Source organism: Neoarius graeffei, chromosome 11 (genome assembly GCF_027579695.1).
Source record: "Neoarius graeffei isolate fNeoGra1 chromosome 11, fNeoGra1.pri, whole genome shotgun sequence".
NCBI classification, from domain to species: domain Eukaryota; kingdom Metazoa; phylum Chordata; class Actinopteri; order Siluriformes; family Ariidae; genus Neoarius; species Neoarius graeffei.
The window spans coordinates 49346368-49369098 of record NC_083579.1 but is presented as its reverse complement, the minus strand read 5'-3'; the positions used below and the strand labels follow the sequence as shown (position 1 = coordinate 49369098).

General features: G+C 41.2%; 1 protein-coding gene across 5 annotated transcripts in view; it reads left to right on the top strand.

Annotated features, from left to right (window-relative positions):
- The window catches only part of kidins220a (kinase D-interacting substrate 220a), a 108801-nt gene that overhangs the window by 72456 nt on the left and 13614 nt on the right, over positions 1-22731 (top strand). For 3 of the 5 annotated variants that reach the window (XM_060934095.1, XM_060934093.1, XM_060934094.1), the window contains exons 23-27: positions 14281-14459; positions 15075-15274; positions 15503-15619; positions 16121-16177; positions 20973-21002. In XM_060934095.1, coding sequence (XP_060790078.1) covers positions 14281-14459; positions 15075-15274; positions 15503-15619; positions 16121-16177; positions 20973-21002 — 583 coding nt within the window. The remainder of the gene's footprint in view (positions 1-14280; positions 14460-15074; positions 15275-15502; positions 15620-16120; positions 16178-20972; positions 21003-22731) is intronic. The other 2 variants (XM_060934097.1, XM_060934096.1) reach the window with 1 other exon arrangement.

The window sequence follows — 22731 nt, the reverse complement described above, 5'->3', positions numbered from 1 at the left end:
AGTGAGCTTGTCTCAAACAAGCCTGTGAGATTTTCTCCGTATGCCTCTCCCTCTGTATTGAGCCTCTTGTATGGCTGCTGAATCTTTCTTGAGCCATTTGGTGGTGGGAGTGACCCTGTAAATGAATAGCACTGTAAATGATTAGGCTGCTGAAAAACCCGTCTCCTCTCCAATAGAAGGGATCGCTATCACTGAAAAGGAGCTCACTTATTGAGGACACACAGTCTTCGCTTGGCAGAGTGACCTCCAGATGGTTGCGATGAGCTGGGGAGTGGGAGAAAGTGAAAGTTAGAAGTAAAGTGAGAGGCTGTGTGGTGAACAGAGGGAGAGGAGAGTGGATCTAACACTGGTTTGGAGGCATGCTGTCACAGAGGAATTGGTTGTTTTGTGCTTTGTAGTTCCCAGGCTCTCGGGTTTTTACGACATGATGATGATGATGATGACGAGAGTGGGAAATGAGTAAATGTTATACTGGTAGTTGGCCAAAGCTCTGAAATCTTTTTGGGGATTAAAAGATTAAAAATGAGTTTTCTAGGGCGCTGGAAAGAAAATTTGTGGTCAACATGGAAACAAAAGAATGCTTATCATCTCATCTTCAGTGGCATTCTAAAGCATGTGTATTTGATGTTTGAGAACTCTGAGATCTTTGAGCTCTGAGAACCTTATGCTTAAATCAACTTATCTTAATGCAAGTTTGAAATGGCATGTCTTAAGTAGTGCTATGGTCTTACTGGTCACTTGCTTTCCCAAAGATACAGTTGATGAAGCATATTCTCATTTATATACCCCAGCATTCAGAGTTCCTTTTTTTTGACCAGATCTCCTACATCATCCCACGATTCACATAAACCTTAAGACAAGCGTCAGTGCTACTCACAAAGCCCTTATTCTGACATACTGGTACTTTTGCACTCATTAGACCATAACTTTGTCTCTCTTTGTTGCCCCATCTGTTGTCTCTACTGAAAAGCATATGCTAATACAAACAGGCCACGATCTAACATGGTTAGAGTGATGTCAGGACAGAGAAGAGTTTTGATGGTGAGGCTTGAGGGATGGTGGATTGAGCTATGCTTGTATCTCAAAGGGAACATGGTACAGAGTGGGTTTGACAAGTGTAGGTGGGAGCTGGTTTGGCTTTGACAGCAAGCATCAGTGTTTTAGATTTGCTGCAGGCTGCTACCAGAAGCCATTGGGGAGAACGCAGCAAGGAGGTGATATGCGAGAATTTGGGGAGGTTGAAAAGAAGACCTGCGTTCTGGATTAGCTGCAGGGGTGTAATGGCATGAGGACCGGGTTGCAGTAGTCCAATCTTGCGATGGCAAGGGACTGAGCATCTGAGTGGCGTCTGTGGAGAAAAGGTAGAATCATTTTGATGTTGTAAAGGAGAATACTGCATGACCCAGTCAGGTTAACAACATGAGCAGAAAATGATAGTTTGCTGTCTCGTACTACACAAAGGTTTTGTGTGTTGTCAGATTTTCAAAGCATCTCCAGGAACATGTACAGCAAGTCAGTCTTAGTTCCAGATGATGAGCTGTCATCCAGCTATCTGCCTGACATGCTGAGATCTGAGCAGGAACACGAGTGTCTGAGAGAGGAAACGAGTTGTGTCATCAGCATAGCAGTGGTATATTGAGAATATGGCAACTATGAAATATTGAGGAGAACATCTCCGAGATATAGTTAGTATGGAGAGGAAATTGAAGAGGACCAAGTACTTATGGGATTCCAGTGGCAAGTTTGCATGCAGCCGATTAACAGAGCCCTTGCGTTTGACCAGAAATGTCTGTAACTTCACTAAAAAGTAGAAATTAATAAACCACTAATTTCCAGGCTTGTGAGGATAGACAGGAGAGTGATTGTGATCGGCCATGTCAGGTGCTGTTAAGAATTCAAGAAGGATTATGATCAATCAATAATAGTTTGGCTGATCTAGTGGCTAGTGAATTTTCTCAGTGACAGATGCAAGAACGAGGTTCTTCCTGGTGGCAGTTCTGGGTGTGAAAGAAAGACAAATTGGCTGCAAACTGCTGATTTTAAGAATTTTGAAGAGAAAGCCGAGAAGTGATAGCGATCAGTATTTCCTAACGGACTTGTCCAAAATAAGTATGACCATTTCTGTCTTGAAGGCAGTCGGTATGTCTTATAAAACAACATCTCGCCGTTAATGCGTTTTAGTGCCAGACAACTATCCTAGATGTTGAACGATAATTTGACTTTCTCAGTTTCTCCATATTTCTTCATGATCTAATTCTCTGAAATAATATCCTTTCTTGATATAAAACTACAGCTTTATTTGTCTGTCAGCAAGTTGGCTCATTTTTAAACCTTTCTAGGCAGTAGCCTCGTATTTGGAATTGTATTTGATATGTTCCACCACTAACACCAGAATTGGCTAATCAATGTCTAGTGAATTTGAATCAAATCTGTTGGTGGTGAACAAAGAAATGTCAGTAAAGAAAGCAGCATATTCCCCAAAACAACACTTTTTGGAGAAAAAAAACATAATGAAAGCTGCTGGGCTTTGCTGCAAAAATAAGAGGCAAGTGCGACAGTCCAAGTCTCCGGAAGAAATGTGGCTGTTCCTGCAAGACTTCTGGCGCAAAGTTCTGGAGCAAAACTTACCAGCTAAGACTTGCAGAGTACTGTATACCGTATGTCAGCTGAATGTCAGTATCATTTTCTTGAATATGTTGAGAGATCTCTGCGTGCTAGAAGTATGGAGTGTGTAAATGATTGATTTTGGAAGGTTAGTGATGACAAGTAACAGACACTCATCATCTGTCATTCATCCCAGGGCTGGATTACTTTTTTTTTTAAGCCGTAACAAAAAGTGAATATTGGTTTTAGGTGATCAGTGATGCATGTTCAATTCCATAGAACATCCATAGACTCTCAACTGATTCTTGAGAAGTTCCTTGTTACCAGCATCATCAGTCAAACCATGAGAAAAGTCAGATTAACCCCACTCACCTTTTAACAAGGCCTATCTTCTAGGCTGAATATATCTTGTTTACCATTTGAGCAACTCTCTGGAAACAAGTGAGTAATAACCTCCGTTTGCTTGGAATTGGCTGGGTGCTTCCTGAACTTTTTCAGGAAGCAATGTTTTAGAATACGACATCTTCCTGCTATTTGGCTTCTCATAGACTGTTACTGAAATAGCTATTATGATTGCTTAATTTAACACTACGTCTTTTTGTGGTATTGTAAAAGCTCAACTGTCAGTGGCTGGCTTTCACAACATTATTATTATATGGCACTTGAGTTCAAAGCTTCCCTTGTGCCTTGTGTTTTAGTAATTGCTGTGAAGTGATTTTTTTTTTTAATTAACCTTTAGCCAAGGTGCTGGTTTTATGTAAGGATTGGTTTAATGGTTTCATTGAACTGGTTTGATCACCATGTTATTGTGGTCTCTTGGTTTTGTTCAGTGTAGTCTTATTGACAGGGTGCTTTGCTTTAATGCGCCAATATCTTTCAGTCTTAGTCAGGCTTAATTAAACCTCTTTGCCAAGTGTAAGTTGGATTCACGAAGGGAAGTTTCCAGTCAGGGAAGCAGTAAAAGGAAACCTTGAATTCAGATGTGTTTGTACTTGTATATATTGGTCATTTTTTGTGTATCCAGCTGAACTGGAACCCACTGAGAGGTTCTTTACAGAGTGCTGTGTCTTTACATGCAATTGCGAATCAGCATTGCGGCCATGAACATGTTTGCTCTGCTTGCTTGATTGAGCGCCTGGCAGCTCCTCACCCCAGGGAGTGCTGATGGACGCCTACAGCTCCACGTGCCAGCCTGCCAGCTGCTCTCGGAGTCCCGCCTCTACTAGGCCACCATTGGCTGTCACCAGCCGTCTGTGATGTGTAATTCAGCCACGGTCGCTCTTTTTGCAGTGGTAACATCAATTTTCCTTATTACTCTGAAAACATGAATACATTTTAGCTTCTCTGTACGTCTGGGCATCTTGTGTAAATTCTGAAAGGCAGTCGCCTTGCACCATCATCACAAGGGTGGCTGGAAGCAAAGTCAAGTGGCACGTTAATCGGTCAGCCGGAGGGGGAAAGAGTGGGAGAATTATGCTCCTTCCCGTCAGCTGCTGCTGTGTAGGAGTTTTTCAAAAAGAGGAAGAGGAGGAAGAAAAGAAGGCTCAGTCAGTGTCAGGATTGATCAGCATTTAGAGAAACGCAGTCCAGAAATTTCCCAAGACAGCCATGCCACTAGTCTCAGAGCCACCACATGGTTGCAATCAATAGTGTTATTTGTTATCGGTGTATGTAACGCCTGCAAGATAGCCTGCACACTTTTATCTGTCTCTGCATTAGAAAAAAAAAGAGAAAGGAAAAAAAACCTCCAGTGTTTTCACATGAGGCAACTCTGCTGATCCCAGCGCTCCCATGAAAGATGACTGACAGTGCCTTTGGTTATTTGCATATCTCTCCCAAAGCAAAAAAGGAAAAAAATATCACAAGCAATGTTGGAACAAATCACTTGATGTTTGGGCCAACTTTTCCTCCACATTGACTGAAAAAATGCTATCTTTTGAAGCGGATAGATTTCACTGGTGCAAGCCAATATAAATAGTTTGCTGCATGTTTTAGCATTAGTAAACGACGGGAGTCATTTGAACAATACGCTAGCAGCTTTTGTGATGTGACTAAGGTGTCAGACACGATACTGCTCAGTGTAGCCTTTCTAATTCAGTCTGCAAAAGCAAGCTTGTGCAAAAGGAAAGAGGCCCAACACATATCTGTAAAAGGGGAAGATGAGTAACTACCCATATGTCCTTAGTGACTGACCAACAGATGCACCCCCCACATCCCTTCTCCCATCATTCCCCACTTACGCCAGTATGGCTGCTGTCAGCTCAAGCTGTTAGAACTAGTGTGTTGTGATGGCATGTTTATGCTTTGGTCTGGGTGTTGTGTTTGGATATGGCCGGTGTCAGGACATTTTGTGTGTTTTGCTTCATGCCAGATAAAATAGAAGGGTAGGTAGAGCTTTCACACACCCAAAACCATTCTGCATAACAGTCCCTGTAGTGTTGTTTTGTGTATTTGGATTCCAGACCTGCCAACATCCATGCATATTATGTATAAGTGACACATTTTAACTTTGGAGTACGCTGGTAAAAGTTTTCACTCAAAAATACACCAAAAGCCAGTTGTCTTTTTTTTTTCCCCCAAAAAATAAAACGGCAGAGGAGCCAATCGACATTTGAATCTGGAATGATTGACACTTGCGTGGGTGTTTTGAACTCCCCAATATTAACGGACACTCTGTGGAAATCCACCCCCGTCCCCACCATGGGCGCCGCCAGGGGGGGAAAGATTAGAACAATTCTAGGGGCCCAGCACTGCCATGGGGCCCTTTAAGGGGCTGATAATATGCTTTTAATGATTTTAATAAGACTTTTGAAATAACAACAATGCAATATTCCATCTGGTAAAATGAGCTAATTGAACAAGGTTGTCTATTTCTTGAGTTCTTCAACATATTGTCATTTAACCCTCCCCCTTTTGCGAAATGGTACGGTCCAGTTCTGGTAGAAGCGCGATGTGTTAAATCTGTGTGCTGATCAGTGCAACGCTACTTGCTGCTGTGTCGCGGTGCAGCAGCCAGCCAGCAGTGGCGTGCGTACAGTCTATGATCGCTAAATATGAAGAGTGGCTGTCAAAAACGTAAAGAAAGGCAGCTGAAAGCTGAGAGGGACCGGAGAGGCAGGCAACTGGTCACTCAGTTTTTCCCAAAGAAAGGTAGCTATCGCTCACATATGTGTTCAAAATATTAGCGAATGGTAAATGAACAGTATGAACGTGGTTGGATTAGCCTATCAAGAGAACACTTTTACAGTTTGTACAGTGACATTTTTTCCATTTTAATAACTGAACTGACTTGTGTGATAAACAAGATGAAATATTACGTTATGCTGGTGCTAATAACTAGTGCTAATAACCAGTTTCATAACTAATGGGGTGCCCTAAATATGCACAGCCTCAGGGGGACCTCCGCCCTACCAAACCACTGAACCCCCCTTTGGAGAAGGAGGTAAGCAGCAATACAACCCATAATGCTTTAGGATTGAAGTTTTTAATGAGCGAGCGCCATATACAGTTTGCTAGATTAAAGTGTTGCTAATAACGGACACCAGTCAAGTGTTTGACATGGTTACGTGTGTGGAATGTCTAGACACACTTTGCTTTGAACATATTCCCTTTTTGCAGAACAGTACACACAGCTTTCTACCTAACGCATAACAATCCATGGGATTTCCATAGGTATTTTGATGCTGGGTAGAAAACTTTTTCTATGATTTATTAGCAGTCACATCACACATTTCACTACCAATTGTCCTAGCACAAGAAGGCATGTGGCTAAATCTTGAATTTTCATTTGTGATTGTAAATGCACCAGAATTAGTCACTGACCAGTTTTCATCTAGTCCCTGGTAGGTTAATAGATAAAATGTAATAACAAAGTCACAAACTCAAGGTCCATGGGCTATCAAAAGTCAAATAATGACAATAGTGCAATTGTGACGAGGGTGGGCAAAGTTGGGGGGCCCAAAATTCTAATCTTTCATGGGGCCCAAAATTTCTGGCGGCGCCCCTGTTCCCCACACATCACATTAGTAATCATTTGGCCAATGCGCTCGTCTCTACTTGATTTTCCCCATTTGAAATATGCACTGATCCAGTGGCCTCGCTTTCTTTCAGGGTAAATGGAGAATGTTTTGAGTTCATTAAAATGAAATCAAATCTATCAATATATGCTAAACTACACCAGCTAACTGTATTCGCTATGAATGCACTGAAATTTGGATGAAAAAGCGCTGAACCTTCTGACGGGGGGGGGAAGATTGAACAAGAATGAAAACTGGGGGCCCTGTGGAACCATTTAGAAGTTTCTATGGAGGACATTTAGATAAGTGATTTGTCAAAGGACTATATCAAATATGTTTATAGTTGCTGTGTTTTTAACCCCCTTCCCAGAACTACCTATTATTTCTCTTCTGAGCTGGCAAGTCTAGGAATCCATAAACAAGTGAAATGTGCATTAGTATGTAGACTGTGTTCCTCACAATCTCATTAAGTCTAATGTGACATATCTGGAGTAAATCAATTAAACTGGCCGTTAGATAATCACCATTAGGACATAAACCCTACAGCAGCCATAAAATTGTGGTCTAGCATTATATGAATTTGGTGTTCAAACAGTATTTTATATGAAAGAGCTGTTATGTTAAGCAGGCATATGGCAAAATTGTATTATTCTTTCATTAATTTGCAGTGTGAAGCTACATGGCAAGTGTCTCTCGAGTATTCCTGAGCACATGCACAGTGGCTATAAAAAGTATACACGCCCTTGTTAAAATGGCAGGTTTTTGTGATGTAAAAAAATGAACCTAAGTTAAACCATGTCAGAACCTTTTTCATCCTTACTGTGAAATTGCAACATGTAAAAATCAAGTGACGAGCAACCAGAAATTTTTTTTTTGGGGGGGGAAGAAAAACAAAAAGCTTCCATTACCCAGCTTGCAAAAGTATGCAAAGAATTTTAGAATTGGGAATGTGGCATTGTTCAGAATCAACCAATCACATTCAAACTCATGTTAAATACTAATTAGTGTACACCGGCATCAATTTAAGTGACTAATTAACCCCAAATAAAGTACAGCTGTGCTTATAGGATTATTCTGACATCATCTTGGTAGCATCCAACTGGAAGAACCATGGGTCACATACCCTGTGTCCGAAATCGCTCCCTACTCACTATATAGAGCACTATACTGTATAGTGAGGACGCCATTTTGTAGCACTGTCTGAAACCTTTAGTGAGGATTATTTACACCCTATATAGTGCACTCAAAGTATCCCCCAATGCATCACGAAAAGTAGTGTACAACCGATGGTCACTAACCAAACCAATATATCCCATCATGCATTGTGGTCGCGCTGAAAGAAATCAAGGTCTCAAATTTGATTTAATAAAAGGCAGCGGCAAAGAAGAAAGTATTCAGCCTTGATTTAAAAAAAAACAACTGAAAGATGCAGGTACTTTGTGTTGATTTAATGTAGGAAATGCGCTCAGTATTGCCTCGGTCACAACCGGCCATACGTGCTCCTACGGCCGGTCTACATGCAAAAAACGCAAGAAACGCATGGAGGGCGTGCATGAAACGCACAGAGGGCGCGTGTGTGACGTGCTGATTTTCGAGCTGTAGACTGGCTGCAGACCGGCCACAGAGGTTCTTTGTCAAGTCAAACAAACTCTATGGGCGCTTACGTTTTTTTCAGGTTGCAAGACAAACTTACGGCCAACGCGCATCTTTCTCCACGAACAAAAAAAAGCAGCGATTTGGGAAACGCCAAAAATCGCACGGCCAAAAAATCATACGTCCGGTTGTGACCTAGGCTTAAAATATGTATTTATCACAGAAATACATGCATGTATTTATTATTTTGAAAACCCACCAGCTGACCGATCCAGCACGTTTTAATTGTGCGACAGTAATGACGTAAATACCAGCCTGATGGAGTGGTGTCCGAAAGCGTTTTTTTTTTCTTTCATTTTACCAATGAGCTCACTATATAGTCCTCTAGAGAGTAATTCCCTATAAAGGGAGTAGGGAGTAGTGAACGACTGAGCGATTTTGGACACAGGGCTTGTCAGCTTGCAAAGCAGGTACAGGATCTCGTGGAAAAATATCAATCAGGAGAGGGTTACAGAAAATTTCCAATGCATTGGATATACCATGGAACACTGTGAAGACAATAATGTACGAATACAGGATTTGTGACATAACAGTGACATTAATAAGAATAGGCTGTCCCTCTAAAATTGATGAGAATACCAGGAGAAAACTGGTCAGGAAAGCTGCCAAGAGGCCTACAGCAACATTAAGAGAATTGCAGCAATTTCCGAAAAGTACTGGTTGGTCCCTACATGTGACAACAATCTACAGAATTCTTCATATGTCTGGGCAGGGTGGGGTGGGTGGAAAAAAAAACATCCAAGCCTGGCCAAAGTTTGAAAAAACAAACAAACAAAAAAACAACCCAACAACAACATCCAATCTCCCAGAACCATGAGAAATAATGTGTTATGATCTGATGAGACCAAAGGTGAACATTTTTGCCAATAAAACCAAAAGATATGTTTGGTGCTGAAGAACCACAGCACATCACCAAAAGAACACTGTCCCCACAGTAAAGCATGGAGGTGGCAGCATCATTCTTCAAGCTGGAACTAGGGCTTTAATCAGGGTGGAGGGAATAATGAAGAGCTCCAAATACCAGTCCATTTTGGTCTCAAATCTTAAGGCACTTAAGATGAGGAATTTCACCCTTCAGCATGACAACGACCTGAAGTACCTCCAAATCAACAAAGGAATGGCTTCACCAAAACAAGATCAGGGTTATGGAATGGCCCAACCAGAATCCAGATCTAAATCCAGCCAGAAATGTGTGAAGTGACCTGCGGAGGGCTGTGCCCAGGAGATGCCCAGCCAATTAGACAGAGTTAAAATGCTTTTGCAAGGATGAATGGCATAATATTGCTAAATCAAAATGTGCCACACTGATTGACTCTTACCCAAAAAGATTGAATGCAGTGATGAAATCTAAAGGAGATTCAACTAAGTATTAGTTTAGGGGTCTGCACACTTGGATATTGTACATTTTTTATTTTTAGTTTTGCCCCCAAATGATTCTTTATGGTTTTTCACTTTGATTTATAGGTTGCAATTTCACAATAAAGGTAGAAAGGGTTCTGATCCGATTTATTTTTTGTATTTATTTAATCTTTGGTTTCATTTTTTATATCGCACAAACCTGCCATTTTAACAGGGGTGTTTTTATACCCACTGTACATAACATGTACCGTACCAGTCAAAAGTTTGGCCACCCCTACTCATTCATAGGGTTTTCTGTGTTTTGATTATTTTCTACATTGTAGAACAATACTGAAGACGTCAAAACTATGAAATAGCTTATGGAACATACTGTATATGGAAGTATGTGGTAAACAAGAAAGTGTTTAAAAAACAAAAATGTCATATTTTAGATTCTTCAGCGTAGCCACCGTTTACCCTAATGACGCTTTACACACTATTGGCATTCTCTTAACCAGCTTCATGAGGTAGTCACCTGGAACGCTTTTCAATTAACAGATGTGCTTCGTCAAAAGTTAATTAGTGCAATTCCTTGCCTTCTGAATGTGTTTGAGATCAAACAGTAAATAATAAAAATACAGTAAATAGCCCGATTCCACAACTGTAGCAATCCATTATTATGTCAAGAACCGCTCAGCTAAGTAAAGAGAAACGACATCCATCATCCCTTTAAGACTTGCAGTGTCTTTTAATTAATAAAAATCGAGAAAAAACATTGAATTAGACGGTGTGTACAAACTTGTACTGTACACGGGTACAAGAAAAGTCAGGAAAAAAAATCTGTGTACAAGAAAAAGAAAAAAAAAAGATCATTTTTTACTTTTCACAATCAGTTTACGGTCCACGGAAATCATCTGCAAGTTTAGGAATGAACTGAAAGTGAATAAGACGATAGTCATTTTCTATATATGGAGTATATGTACTGTATATATTCTTGCTGGAAAGTCTGGGCGTATTTTGAGTATATTTAACTATGTGCCTAAAAAGAACTTCTTGAAAAAGATTGGTCGCTGTGGAGCCGTGCTCGTAGACGAGTGTGCGTGTGTGTGTGGCAGTCTTGTGACAGAGGAAGTCTCTTGAGAGGCTCTCGTCACTGGCTCCTGTTTGTCTGTGAGTGAACATATATGCGCACAGTTTCACACACACCAAATAAACAATTCCAGCTGGATTTCAGGAGAAGCAAGCCACCAGTTCTGCCTAATCCAGCGCGTGGGAAAAGCACCAGAGCCCATTCCCTTACAGGCACCATGTGCTCAGCTTTCACCTCCCCTTCACTGTGGTGGTGTACAAGTTTATTTGCAAACAAAGTATTCATATGTGTATATTTTGTTCTTGTGGGTCTCCAATATAGATCACCCCATCCTTCGGCCCCCTCCTTTCATGTAGAGCCCATCTCCACCTCCACGTAATGTCATTGTGTAGAAGGTCAGCCGTCTGCTCACACGGCATCCACTGATGTGCCACTGACACTAAGGCCTGCTGTAGCACAGTGCAAGTCTTTGTGCAGCGTATGTAGTGTCTTTTCTCCCACACAATGGATCACGCACACTGTCCTACACATTCACTGCCGGAGGACACAGTTGTTGAAGACGTCACCGTGCTCCAGAGCCATCTGTATTTGGCTCCGCGGCCAGAAGAAGAAAGAATCCGGTGTTTAATATACTGCCCATAGGCGTGGACCCGGCAGGTATAGGTTCTAATCTGAATGAATTTAGAATCCTTGTTCTAAATAAAAATTGACTTGTGAACCATAATTTAAAATATATAATCTAAAAAAAAAAGAGGTTCTCTCTGTTATGTCCCCAAGAGGAAAAATGGAGCAGTAAACTCAGACATGAACTCGACTACTGACAAAATATGCTTTTGATATAAAATTGTTAGCAAGCTAAAACAATTTGACACAGTAACCATGTTTTCTTTCCAAAAGGTCTATTTTATGAACTTCAGTGCAATGGGGGTGAATATTTATGCAATCACAATTTTTAAACTATATCGATTCATCCAACCTCAATATGTTGTGTAGGTTCATGATGATGCCTAAAATGGTTTTTGACACACCTGGATTAGTGTGTATGCTTCAGCTGAATCCCTACAGTATTGTTGAGTAGAGAATGTTTAAAAAATAAAAAATAAAAAATGTACCACCTCAGCTACATTGAGTACTGTAGAAGCTACATATTTCAATGAGAATTGGAGTAAAAACATTTTCCCACAGCAGGTAAGATAATCTTGGAGACTGACTCCATTAGCCCTCTTGAGTTGCTTAGAATCCAGTAGCACCTTCAGCACGTAGGCTTGGCCACTGAGCTCCATTGTACTCGCCTCAAATCGGATTACTTAACCCACTGCTATGAAAGCATGCTAAGTGGTGAGCTCAAACACTACGTGGTAAAGTCTGGGCCCGTTACCAAAAAAAAAAAAAAAGCCTGTGCTTCCCAACCAGCCAGTTAGTACAGAGGAAATACCAGTAGAGTTAACCCTCAAAATACAGAGAGACAGACTGATCGAGCGATAGGAGAAGAAATATTGTGTCCGCAAAATGTCTTCATTCATCAGTAGCAACTCTTGAGCTGCATCTGATATTAACTCCCATGCCAGGAAGTGATTTATCACATATTGCCTGACATTGTGGTTTGTTGAGCTCTTTGGCTGCTTTCTGTAGAGACCAGTAGCACACACTTTAAAGTATTACAACCTAAGATTGATGCACAGCCGTTATCAGCCTGTCTGAATCAGCATGTGCGTGTTGACTGCTGAAGCATTCTGGATGTTTTTTAAAGGTGGTGCCAGTAGCCAGGGTTCCATTGCAGTTTTGCGCAAAATAGAAGTAATATTTTAAAAATGTCAACAAAACACAGTTGTGAATGGTCTGTTTCCACTGAGTGGCGTTACTGTATGTAATTAAAGCTGGGTTTTCTCCTCTCATGATGGCTGTAACAGAGCACTCCTCCCCCCGAAAGATAGTGCTTCCGTTTGCTCTTCATGTCACGTCATGGGAAAATTTCTTTCTGTTTATAATTTTGTGAAATATATTGATTTATCGAATTGTCTGAAAAACCGTCTCATGTGAGCGCAAAAACTTCTTTGCGATATCCAAGAGCTTGGCGGCACGGTGGTGTAGTGGTTAACGCTGTCGCCTCACAGCAAGAAAGTCCGGGTTCGAGCCCCGTGGCCGGCGAGGGCCTTTCTGTGTGGAGTTTGCATGTTCTCCCCGTGTCCTCATGGGTTTCCTCCGGGTGCTCCGGTTTCCCTCACAGTCCAAAGACATGCAGGTTAGGTTAACTGGTGACTCTAAATTGACCGTAGGTGTGAATGTGAGTGTGAATGGTTGTCTGTGTCTATGTGTCAGCCCTGTGATGACCTAGCGACTTGTCCAGGGTGTACCCCGCCTTTCGCCCGTAGTCAGCTGGGATAGGCTCCAGCTTGCCTGCGACCCTGTAGAACAGGATGCCAGGACTAACGGCTAGAGATAATGAGATGAGACAGTGAAATTCATCCTCTGCATTTAATCCATCTGAAGCAGTGAACACATGTGCGTGCGTGCGTACGCACGCACGCACACACACACACACACCCAGAGCAGTGAGCAGCCATACTACAGTGCCCAGGAAGCAGTTAGGGACCTTGCTTAAGGGCACTTCAGCTCAAGGCCACCTCATGTTAACCTAACCTGCATGTCTTTGAACTGTGGGGGAAACCGGAGCACCCAGAGGAAACCCATGCAGGCACGGGGAGAACATGCAAACTCCACACAGAAAGGCCCTCGCCAGTCACTGGGTGCGAACCCAGAACCTTCTTGCCGTGAGGCGACAGCGCTAACCACTACACCACTGTGCCACCCTATTATTATTATTATTATTATTATTATTATTCTAAGGTTGATTTTGGTGACTCTAAATTGACCGTAGGTGTGAATGTGAGTGTAAATGGTTGTCTGTGTCTGTGTGTCAGCCCTGTGATGACCTGGCGACTTGTCCAGGGTGTACCCCGCCTTTCGCCCGTAGTCAGCTGGGATAGGCTCCAGCTTGCCTGCGACCCTGTAGAACAGGATAAAGCAGCTAGAGATAATGAGATGAGGTTGATTTTGTGCCCTTGTAAATATTTTGCTCATACACTCCTCAGTAGCTCTGCTTTTAGGGAGTACCTAAATATCTATATTATGATGAAGATGTGCGAATGATAGACCTGCAAATAAAGAATTTATTAGGTTCTGCTTATGTCATCAGTCAGCATGGTCCAGGCTCACTCAGAAAATGGGCTTACGTAACCAGAAAAATTTCTAAGCGAGGTTGAGGTAATAAGGGTAATTTTTCACCATTTGCCAGTATTGTATTTGTAGCTGTCTCATGAGTGTCACATCATCCGATGCTGGCTTTAGACAAACATTGAAGGAGGTCACACTCTGAGATTTTAATAAAACACTGACACAGCCAGAACTACTGTATTTGATTGGAATTACACTAAATTAAAAAAAAAAAAAAACGTACAGTGTAAGAATTTCCAATAACACTGGAAAGAAGTACTGTATTTTTTGTTTTTGAACGGTTTAAAAGCTTTATCTAGCCTCCACCAAATTCACTGACTGAACCTTTCATTCATCTTGCTGCAGGATTTCCAAAAACATCCCCACCACCAAAGATGTGGAACCTTTGCTGGAAATCGATGGAGACATCCGCAGCTTTGAAGTGTTCCTGTCCTCCCGAACCCCTGTGCTCACGGTCCATGATGTGGAGATGTTCCTACCCTGCACCGTCAACTTGGACCCCAAACTTCGAGAAATCATTGCAGGTATACAGGCACCTCACTACCTAGTACAATAAAACACCTATCTTCTAGAGCTGCTCAGTTTCTAGTTTCAGTTCACCAATTTTAGACCAGAGACATGGACTTCCCTGTATTAACCATTAACCACAGGCTTCCCTGCTGTGTTTCAGAGCGTAGATCTCCTCTATGAGGTGTGTCAAGAGCTCAGGCCAGAATTGTAAACGATTTGACTATTTAGCCAAGAGAGAAACAAGGGTTCTTTTGTGCTTAGTTCAGGATGTGAAACATCATTCAAAATTGCCTCCTTATTTCTGAGTTACTCTGACTGCTTCTTTCCTCAAGCAGAAACGTATGATTACTGCACACAGGAGGAAAAAAACTGTTGTTGGACTTTTTTGGCACGTTGTACTGGTAATCCGCTGAATCTTTTGGGAGGAGAATGTTTGGTCATCACTGTTTGTTGTTTTGAGAACCAGCCCACAGAGCCTGGCCTTTTTCCTCCTTTCTCACAGGACTTACTAAAAATGCTGCTCTTCATTTGGCTAAAGTTAACCATGAGTGGGAGTAAATGAATGCGTTTAAACACATGTCGAAATTATAATCTTCCATCAGAAATGATGTCTCTCACTTTCTCTCAAGATGTGCGTGATGCCCGGGAACAGATGCACCTCGGAGGAGTGAGCTATCCCACAATGCCCCTGCAGGAGGCTCCGGCGAGGCCGCACTCAGTGTTTGGCCAGGGTCCTGCAGCCTGCTCGCCTCCCGCCTCCTTTCCCGCACAGACTCACAGCAGTTACTTCAGTGGCCTCACTGGCCCACAACACCCCTTCTACAACCGGGTGAGATGCGCGCGCACGCACACACACACACACTGCCATAGGCCTTGATGTGATGCACTGAATAATATGACCTACTGAATAGGCTGAAAAATTATTGCAGCCATATCCTTTATTTTAAACGTTTTATTTATTTTAGACATTTTGCTTTTCTAATATGTAGCCCATCCCATCCTGTCCTCATTTGTTCATGGTCTGAACATTCTGCCTCTCTCTCCTCCACCTCCATAGCCTTATTTCCCTCCTCATGTTTATCACGTGCCCCGTCATTATCCTGGCAACCCCCTCCATGCCCCCTCCCGCCTTTCCTCCAAACTGGCCTTCCATAAGGACCACAACTCTGGACTAGTAAGTACACAGTTAACCCTTAGAGCCATGTGAGAATTTTAGTATGGATAAGTGGTTCTCAGCTCCAGTCCTGAGAACACCATTGACTGCACAGTTTGGTATTTTTCCATCTCCATTACACCTAATTCAACACACTGGCAAATTCCCAAGTCCTCCATGAACTCGGACGTGTTCGATCATGGAGCACTCAAACTCGTGCAGTGCCTATGCTTTCTGGTATGGGGATTGAGAACCACTGCATATGACTACATAAAACATGTTTTCGACTGTTTCTTGCTTTTCTTAGTGCCTTTCTTTCAGGTCTGAGCACCATTTTTGTTTCATTTGCTCTATGAAGGTAGAAAAGTGACAAAGATTTCATGAAGAAACAACTGCAGCTTTACAGTGTGTCTGTGTGTGTATTGTACACCTGTGTGCTCCCACCGTCCTAGAGATTTCTGTCTTTCTCTCCTGGTTCACTTTCACCCATATTTTTACCATCATAATCTCTCTCTTCGTCAGGGTGTTATCAGAGAAGATGCCTTTGAAGGTTCCCCCTTCTTCACCTCCCCCTCTATGGTATCCATTAAGTGTTACTCTGTGTGTGTGTGTGTGTGTGTGTGTGTGTGTGTGTGTGTGTGTGTGTGTGTGTGTGTGTGTGTGTCTTATATGTGTTACAGGCCAACATTAGGAAGAAACACCAAGTTTGTGTTAAAAAAAAGATAATGAAAAGAAAATTGCCATTTTAAAGGGCTAACACATAGCAAAAAATGTATTGAAGAAATAGAAATTTTTGCACCTTTTACGAAGTAAACTACAGTGAAAACAGTGGCAAACAGTCGCTCATGTAGGAAACTGAAAACAGCAAAAGTAAATACGACGTCTGCTTACCTACACGATGCTCCAAACCATTACCCTATGGACTTCACAACTGCAATTCCAGTCCGAGCACCTTTTGTTGGTGCTGGATTTTGACCCCGCTGATGTGAAATTGAATAACAAAGATGAGTCAAATGAAAACTGTACTTTTGCAGTGTTTATTGCAAATACAGTGGCGCTTGAAGGTTTGTGAACCCTTTAGAATTTTCTATATTTCTGCATAAATATGACCTAAAACATCATCAGATTTTCACACAAGTCCTAAAAGTAGATAAAGAGAACCCAGTTAAACAAACGAGACAAAAATATTATACTTGGTCATTTATTTATTGAGGAAAATGATCCACTATTACATATCTGTGAGTGGCAAAAGTATGTGAACCTTTGCTTTCAGTATCTGGTGTGACCCCCTTGTGCAGCAATAACTGCAATTAAACGTTTCCAGTAACTGTTGATCAGTCCTGCACACCGGCTTGGAGGAATTTTAGCCCATTCCTCCATACAGAACAGCTTCAACTCTGGGATGTTGGTGGGTTTCCTCACATGAACTGCTCGCTTCAGGTCCTTCCACAACATTTCGATTGGATTAAGGTCAGGACTTTGACTTGGCCATTCCAAAACATTAACTTTATTCTTCTTTAACCGTTCTTTGGTAGAACGACTTGTGTGCTTAGGGTCGTTGTCTTGCTGCATAACCCACCTTCTCTTGAGATTCAGTTCATGGACAGATGTCCTGACATTTTCCTTTAGAATTCACTGGTATAATTCAGAATTCATTGTTCCTTCAATGATGGCAAGCCGTCCTGGCCCAGATGCAGCAAAACAGGCCCAAACCATGATACTACCACCACCATGTTTCACAGATGGGATCAGGTTCTTATGCTGGAATGCAGTGTTTTCCTTTCTCCAAACATAATGCTTCTCATTTAAACCAAAAAGTTCTATTTTGGTCTCATCCGTCCACAAAACATTTTTCCAATAGCCTTCTGGCTTGTCCACGTGATCTTTAGCAAACTGCAGACAAGCAGCAATGTTCTTTTTGGAGAGCAGTGGCTTTCTCCTTGCAACCCTGCCATGCACACCATTTGTTGTTCAGTGTTCTCCTGATGGTGGACTCATTAACATTAGCCAATGTGAGAGAGGCCTTCAGTTGCTTAGAAGTTACCCTGGGGTCCTTTGTGACTTTGCCGACTATTACACGCCTTGCTCTTGGAGTGATCTTTGTTGGTCGACCACTCCTGGGGAGGGTAACAATGGTCTTGGATTTCCTCCATTTGTACACAATCTGTCTGACTGTGGATTGGTGGAGTCCAAACTCTTTAGAGATGGTTTTGTAACCTTTTCCAGCCTGATGAGCATCAACAACGCTTTTTCTGAGGTCCTCAGAAATCTCCTTTGTTCGTGCCATGATACACTTCCACAAACATGTGTTGTGAAGATCAGACTTTGATAGATCCCTGTTCTTTAAATAAAACAGGGTGCCCACTCACACCTGATTGTCATCCCATTGATTGAAAACACCTGACTCTAATTTCACCTTCAAATGAACTGCTAATCCTAGAGGTTCACATACTTTTGCCACTCACAGATATGTAATATTGGATCATTTTCCTCAATAAATAAATGACCAAGTATAATATTTTTGTCTTGTTTGTTTAACTGGGTTGTCTTTATCTACTTTCAGGACTTGTGTGAAAATCTGATGATGTTTTAGGTCATATTTATGCAGAAATATAGAAAATTCTAAAGGGTTCACAAACTTTCAAGCACCACTGTAGGTGTCCCAAGAGTATCAATTTCCTGCATAATTCCCATTTTGTTCACCGCAAATCTCCCAGTGCTTAACAAGTGTCAGGATTCTTCAATAAGAAAGATTCAGATCTACTTCATGTTGCACTTTTAATCTTTTCATCTGACTCGCCGTCATCCATACAGAGAGAATAAACAGGGTATATATTGTTTGCCTTTACTCTTCTACACCTACTGTGATGGTTTATAATCCCACTATCCAGTTTCAAATAGAAAAGGAGGGGTTCCTTTTTGAATCCGGTTCCTCTCAAAGTTTCTTCTTCTCGGAGAGTTTTTCCTTGCCGCTGTTGCCCCTTAGGGATATACAATTCATTTAAATTTCTGTAAAGTAGATCTGTGACTTGATGATGTCTATGGTTAAATGCGCTGTATAAATAAAATGGAATTAAATTGAATATGTAGCTAGCTCATGAAAATTTAGTGATATCGATTACATCTTCAGAAGCTTAGAGAGGCATGTTTGGTTATAAAACCCAAACAACAGTAATCAGCTAACTAACTGAAGTACACTACCGTTCAAAAGTTTGGGGTCACCCAGACAATTTTGTGTTTTCCATGAAAAGTCACACTTTTATTTACCACCATAAGTTGTAAAATGAATAGAAAATATAGTCAAGACATTTTTCTGGCCATTTTGAGCATTTAATCGACCCCACAAATGCGATGCTCCAGAAACTCAATCTGCTCAAAGGAAGGTCAGTTTTATAGCTTCTCTAAAGAGCTAAACTGTTTTCAGCTGTGCTAACATGATTGTACAAGGGTTTTCTAATCATCCATTAGCCTTCTGAGGCAATGAGCAAACACATTGTACCATTAGAACACTGGAGTGAGAGTTGCTGGAAATGGGCCTCTATACACCTATGGAGATATTGCACCAAAAACCAGCAGCTAGAATAGTCATTTACCACATTAGCAATGTATAGAGTGGATTTCTGATTAGTTTAAAGTGATCTTCATTGAAAAGAACAGTGCTTTTCTTTCAGAAATAAGGACATTTCAAAGTGACCCCAAACTTTTGAACGGTAGTGTATACCAAATTAGTTCATTACGTTAGTGTATATAACAGATACATCAGGTATAGATATTAGTACGTGTGCTGTGTTGCTCTGTTGGCAAATCGACTTTTTGGAAACTAGAACACGCTTCCATACTTTTGGTCTGTAGTGTATGTTAAAGGGAATGGTCTCTGTTTGCTCATGCATCGTGACTTTGACTTGCTTTTCCACATGCACACTTGTTGCAAGAGGCCATGTTTATCCGCGACTCTATGTCTGTATTCATGTTTTGATCATTCTTGTTCAGCCTGAGCGGTGTTCCAGGCTGTGTAGGATTATTAGCCTGGCCACCTGACTGAAAGTGTACTAACAGTCCTCTGCTGGCAGTCCTTATGCTGTGTTGTTGTGACTTTTTGCATTTTTGAGCTGGAGCTAGCTGCAGTTACATCACCATGAGTCTCCTGGATGCCCGCGCATCTATTCTGCCTCAGTGATCACTTTCTACTTCTGTATGCCTTTTTTTGCATTCTCTCCTTTTCTTTCTGATTCATTCTCTGTTACGCATGTAATCAGTCTTCTAGTGTACAATCAGAGCTGTATGTTCAGTGAGAAAGCATGTCCAGCTGCAAGTACAACCACATTATTATTATTATTATTATTATTATTATATATTTTTTTTGCTGTAACCCACTTTTCCTTGGCTGTCACACCAGGGTGGGCGCTTCTAAAATGTAACGCCTGCTTCTCGGAGTGAGAAGCAGGCAGATACACACTTAAACATTCTCTCTCTCTCTCTCTCTCTCTCTCTCTCTTTCTCTCTCTCTCTCTCTCTCTCTCTCTCTCTCTCTCCCCCCCTCCATATTTCCTGCATCCCATTTTACAAATGGTCTTGGCTTGGACTGTTCATGTAATGAATTTGCTTAACTGAATTGTAATGAAGACTCGCATTGCAGGTGGGTTGCTGTAGAAGAGCCAATTTTGATAATTTTGTTTAATGATATGTGTGCACACAGGGACGGATGTTAGATATCACCCTGTAAGATATGAGCCTGGAGAGCTTTTGCTTTTAAAGCGAAATGTTAAACAACAAACTGTATATTTGGGGAAAAGCGGCTATAAAAATGTACTCGTCCTTAAGGCTCCACTGTAGCCTATAAAAGTTTAATCAGGTGTATGTGATTTCTTATGTCATTTAAAACTGTTAATGACCTACTTCTGAGATACTAGTCTTAATAATAAAAGTGTTTATTGAAATCTTAATCTATTGATGTAAGGAGCTCTTCCTAAAAATGTGATTTACTATAATCCTTTCGACCTTCACATTAGAGATTTCCAACAGCTATTTTCTAAGGAAACTTTCGTAATGAAATTGTGAAGCACTGTAATTTAATTTAAACTCTACCTTCAAACATCATGTTGTTTGTAAGAAAGTGTGGGCTCTCTCGTCACTTTTGTCACATTGCAGTCGCTAATACACATTTTTATACAACACTACAACTAAATGTTTTGTTTGCACTCAGCCCCATCAAAGAATTATGGTACAAACTTAATTTCCATTCCTGAATCCTCTTCTGACCTTGATGATGATGATGATGATGATGATGATTTAAAGCATTTGTCTTAATACTGTATAACCACTCTTTCCTCCTCGTTTCTCCCCTCTCTTTCATATCCTCTCCTCTTCTGGACAGACAAAGTCTCAGCCCCCCAGAGAGAAGCAGGTACAGGCTCCTACACATGAGACTTCCTCATTTTTTCTGTATCATTTTTATCCCCTGCTGGCCGAAAGGCCTGAAGGGGGATTATGTCCATCCGTCCGTCCGTCCTTCCGTCCCGGGAAAGGGTGCTCACTTTCTGAAATCAACTCCTCTCACAATTTTTAGAGGAATTTCACGAAACTTGGCAGGATTCTTTGTTATATGTCGGTAATACGCATATTGTAATTTCGTTCAATTCAGTCACATTTCACCAGAGTTACAGACCTTGATTAACAAAATTATAATTTGACAATTTCATGAGTGTGTTTTCCTTCTGAAATCAACTCCTCTCACAATTTTTGGAGGAATTTCACCAAACTTTACAAGAGGCATTGTTAGATGTCGGTAATACGCATATTGTTATTTTGTTCAATTCGGTTGCATTTTACCAGAGTTGTGGCCCTTGATTAACAACCTCGTACTTTCACAATTTCATGAAGGTGTGCTTGCCTTCTGACATCAACTCCTCTCACAATTTTTGGACGAATTTCTCGACGCAAAAGGCCTTGTTATATGATGGTAATATGCATATTGTGATTTAATTTCATTTGTGAAAATTTTACCAGAGTTTTGACCCTTGATTAAATAACTTCTACTTTGACAATTTCATGAGGGTGTACGTTCTTCTGAAATCAACTCCTCTCACAATTTATGGAGGAATTTCACCAAACTCGGCAAAAGGCTTTGGTACGTGACAGTTACAGTGGTGCTTGAAAGTTTGTGAACCTTTTAGAATTTTCTATATTTCTGCATAAACATGACCTATAACGTCATCAGATTTTCACACAAGTCCTAAAAGTAGATAAAGAGAACCCAGTTAAACAAAGGAGACAAAAATATTATACTTGGTCATTTATTTATTGAGGAAAATGATCCAATATTACATATCTGTGAGTGGTAAAAGTATGTGAACCTCTAGGATTAGCAGTTAATTTGAAGGTGAAATTAGAGTCAGGCGTTTTCAATCAATGGGATGACAATCAGGTGTGACTGGGCACCCTGTTTTATTGAAAGAACAGGGATCTATCAAAGTCTGATCTTCATAACACATGTTTGTGGAAGTGTATCGTGGCACGAACAAAGGAGATTTCTGAGGAACTCAGAAAAAGCATTGTTGATGTTCATCAGGCTGGAAAAGGTTACAAAACCATCTCTAAAGAGTTTGGACTCCACCAATCCACAGTCAGACAGATTGTGTACAAATGGAGGAAATTCAAGACCATTGTTACCCTCCCCAGGAGTGGTCGACCAACAAAGATCACTCCAAGAGCAAGGCGTGTAATAGTCGGCAAGGTCACAAAGGGCCCCAGGGTAACTTCTAAGCAACTGAAGGCCTCTCTCACATTGGCTAATGTTAATGTTCATGAGTCTACCATCAGGAGAATACTGAACGACAATGGTGTGCATGGCAGGGTTGAAAGGAGAAAGCCACTACTATCCAAAAAGAACATTGCTGCTCGTCTGCAGTTTGCTAAAGATCATGTAGACAAGCTAGAAGGCTATTGGAAAAATGTTTTGTGGATGGATGAGACCAAAATAGAACTTTTTGGTTTAAATGAGAAGCATTATGTTTGGAGAAAGGAAAACATTGCATTCCAGCATAAGAACCTTATCCCATCTGTGAAACATGGTGGTGGTAGTATCATGGTTTGGGCCTGTTTTGCTGCATCTGGGCCAGGACGGCTTGACATCA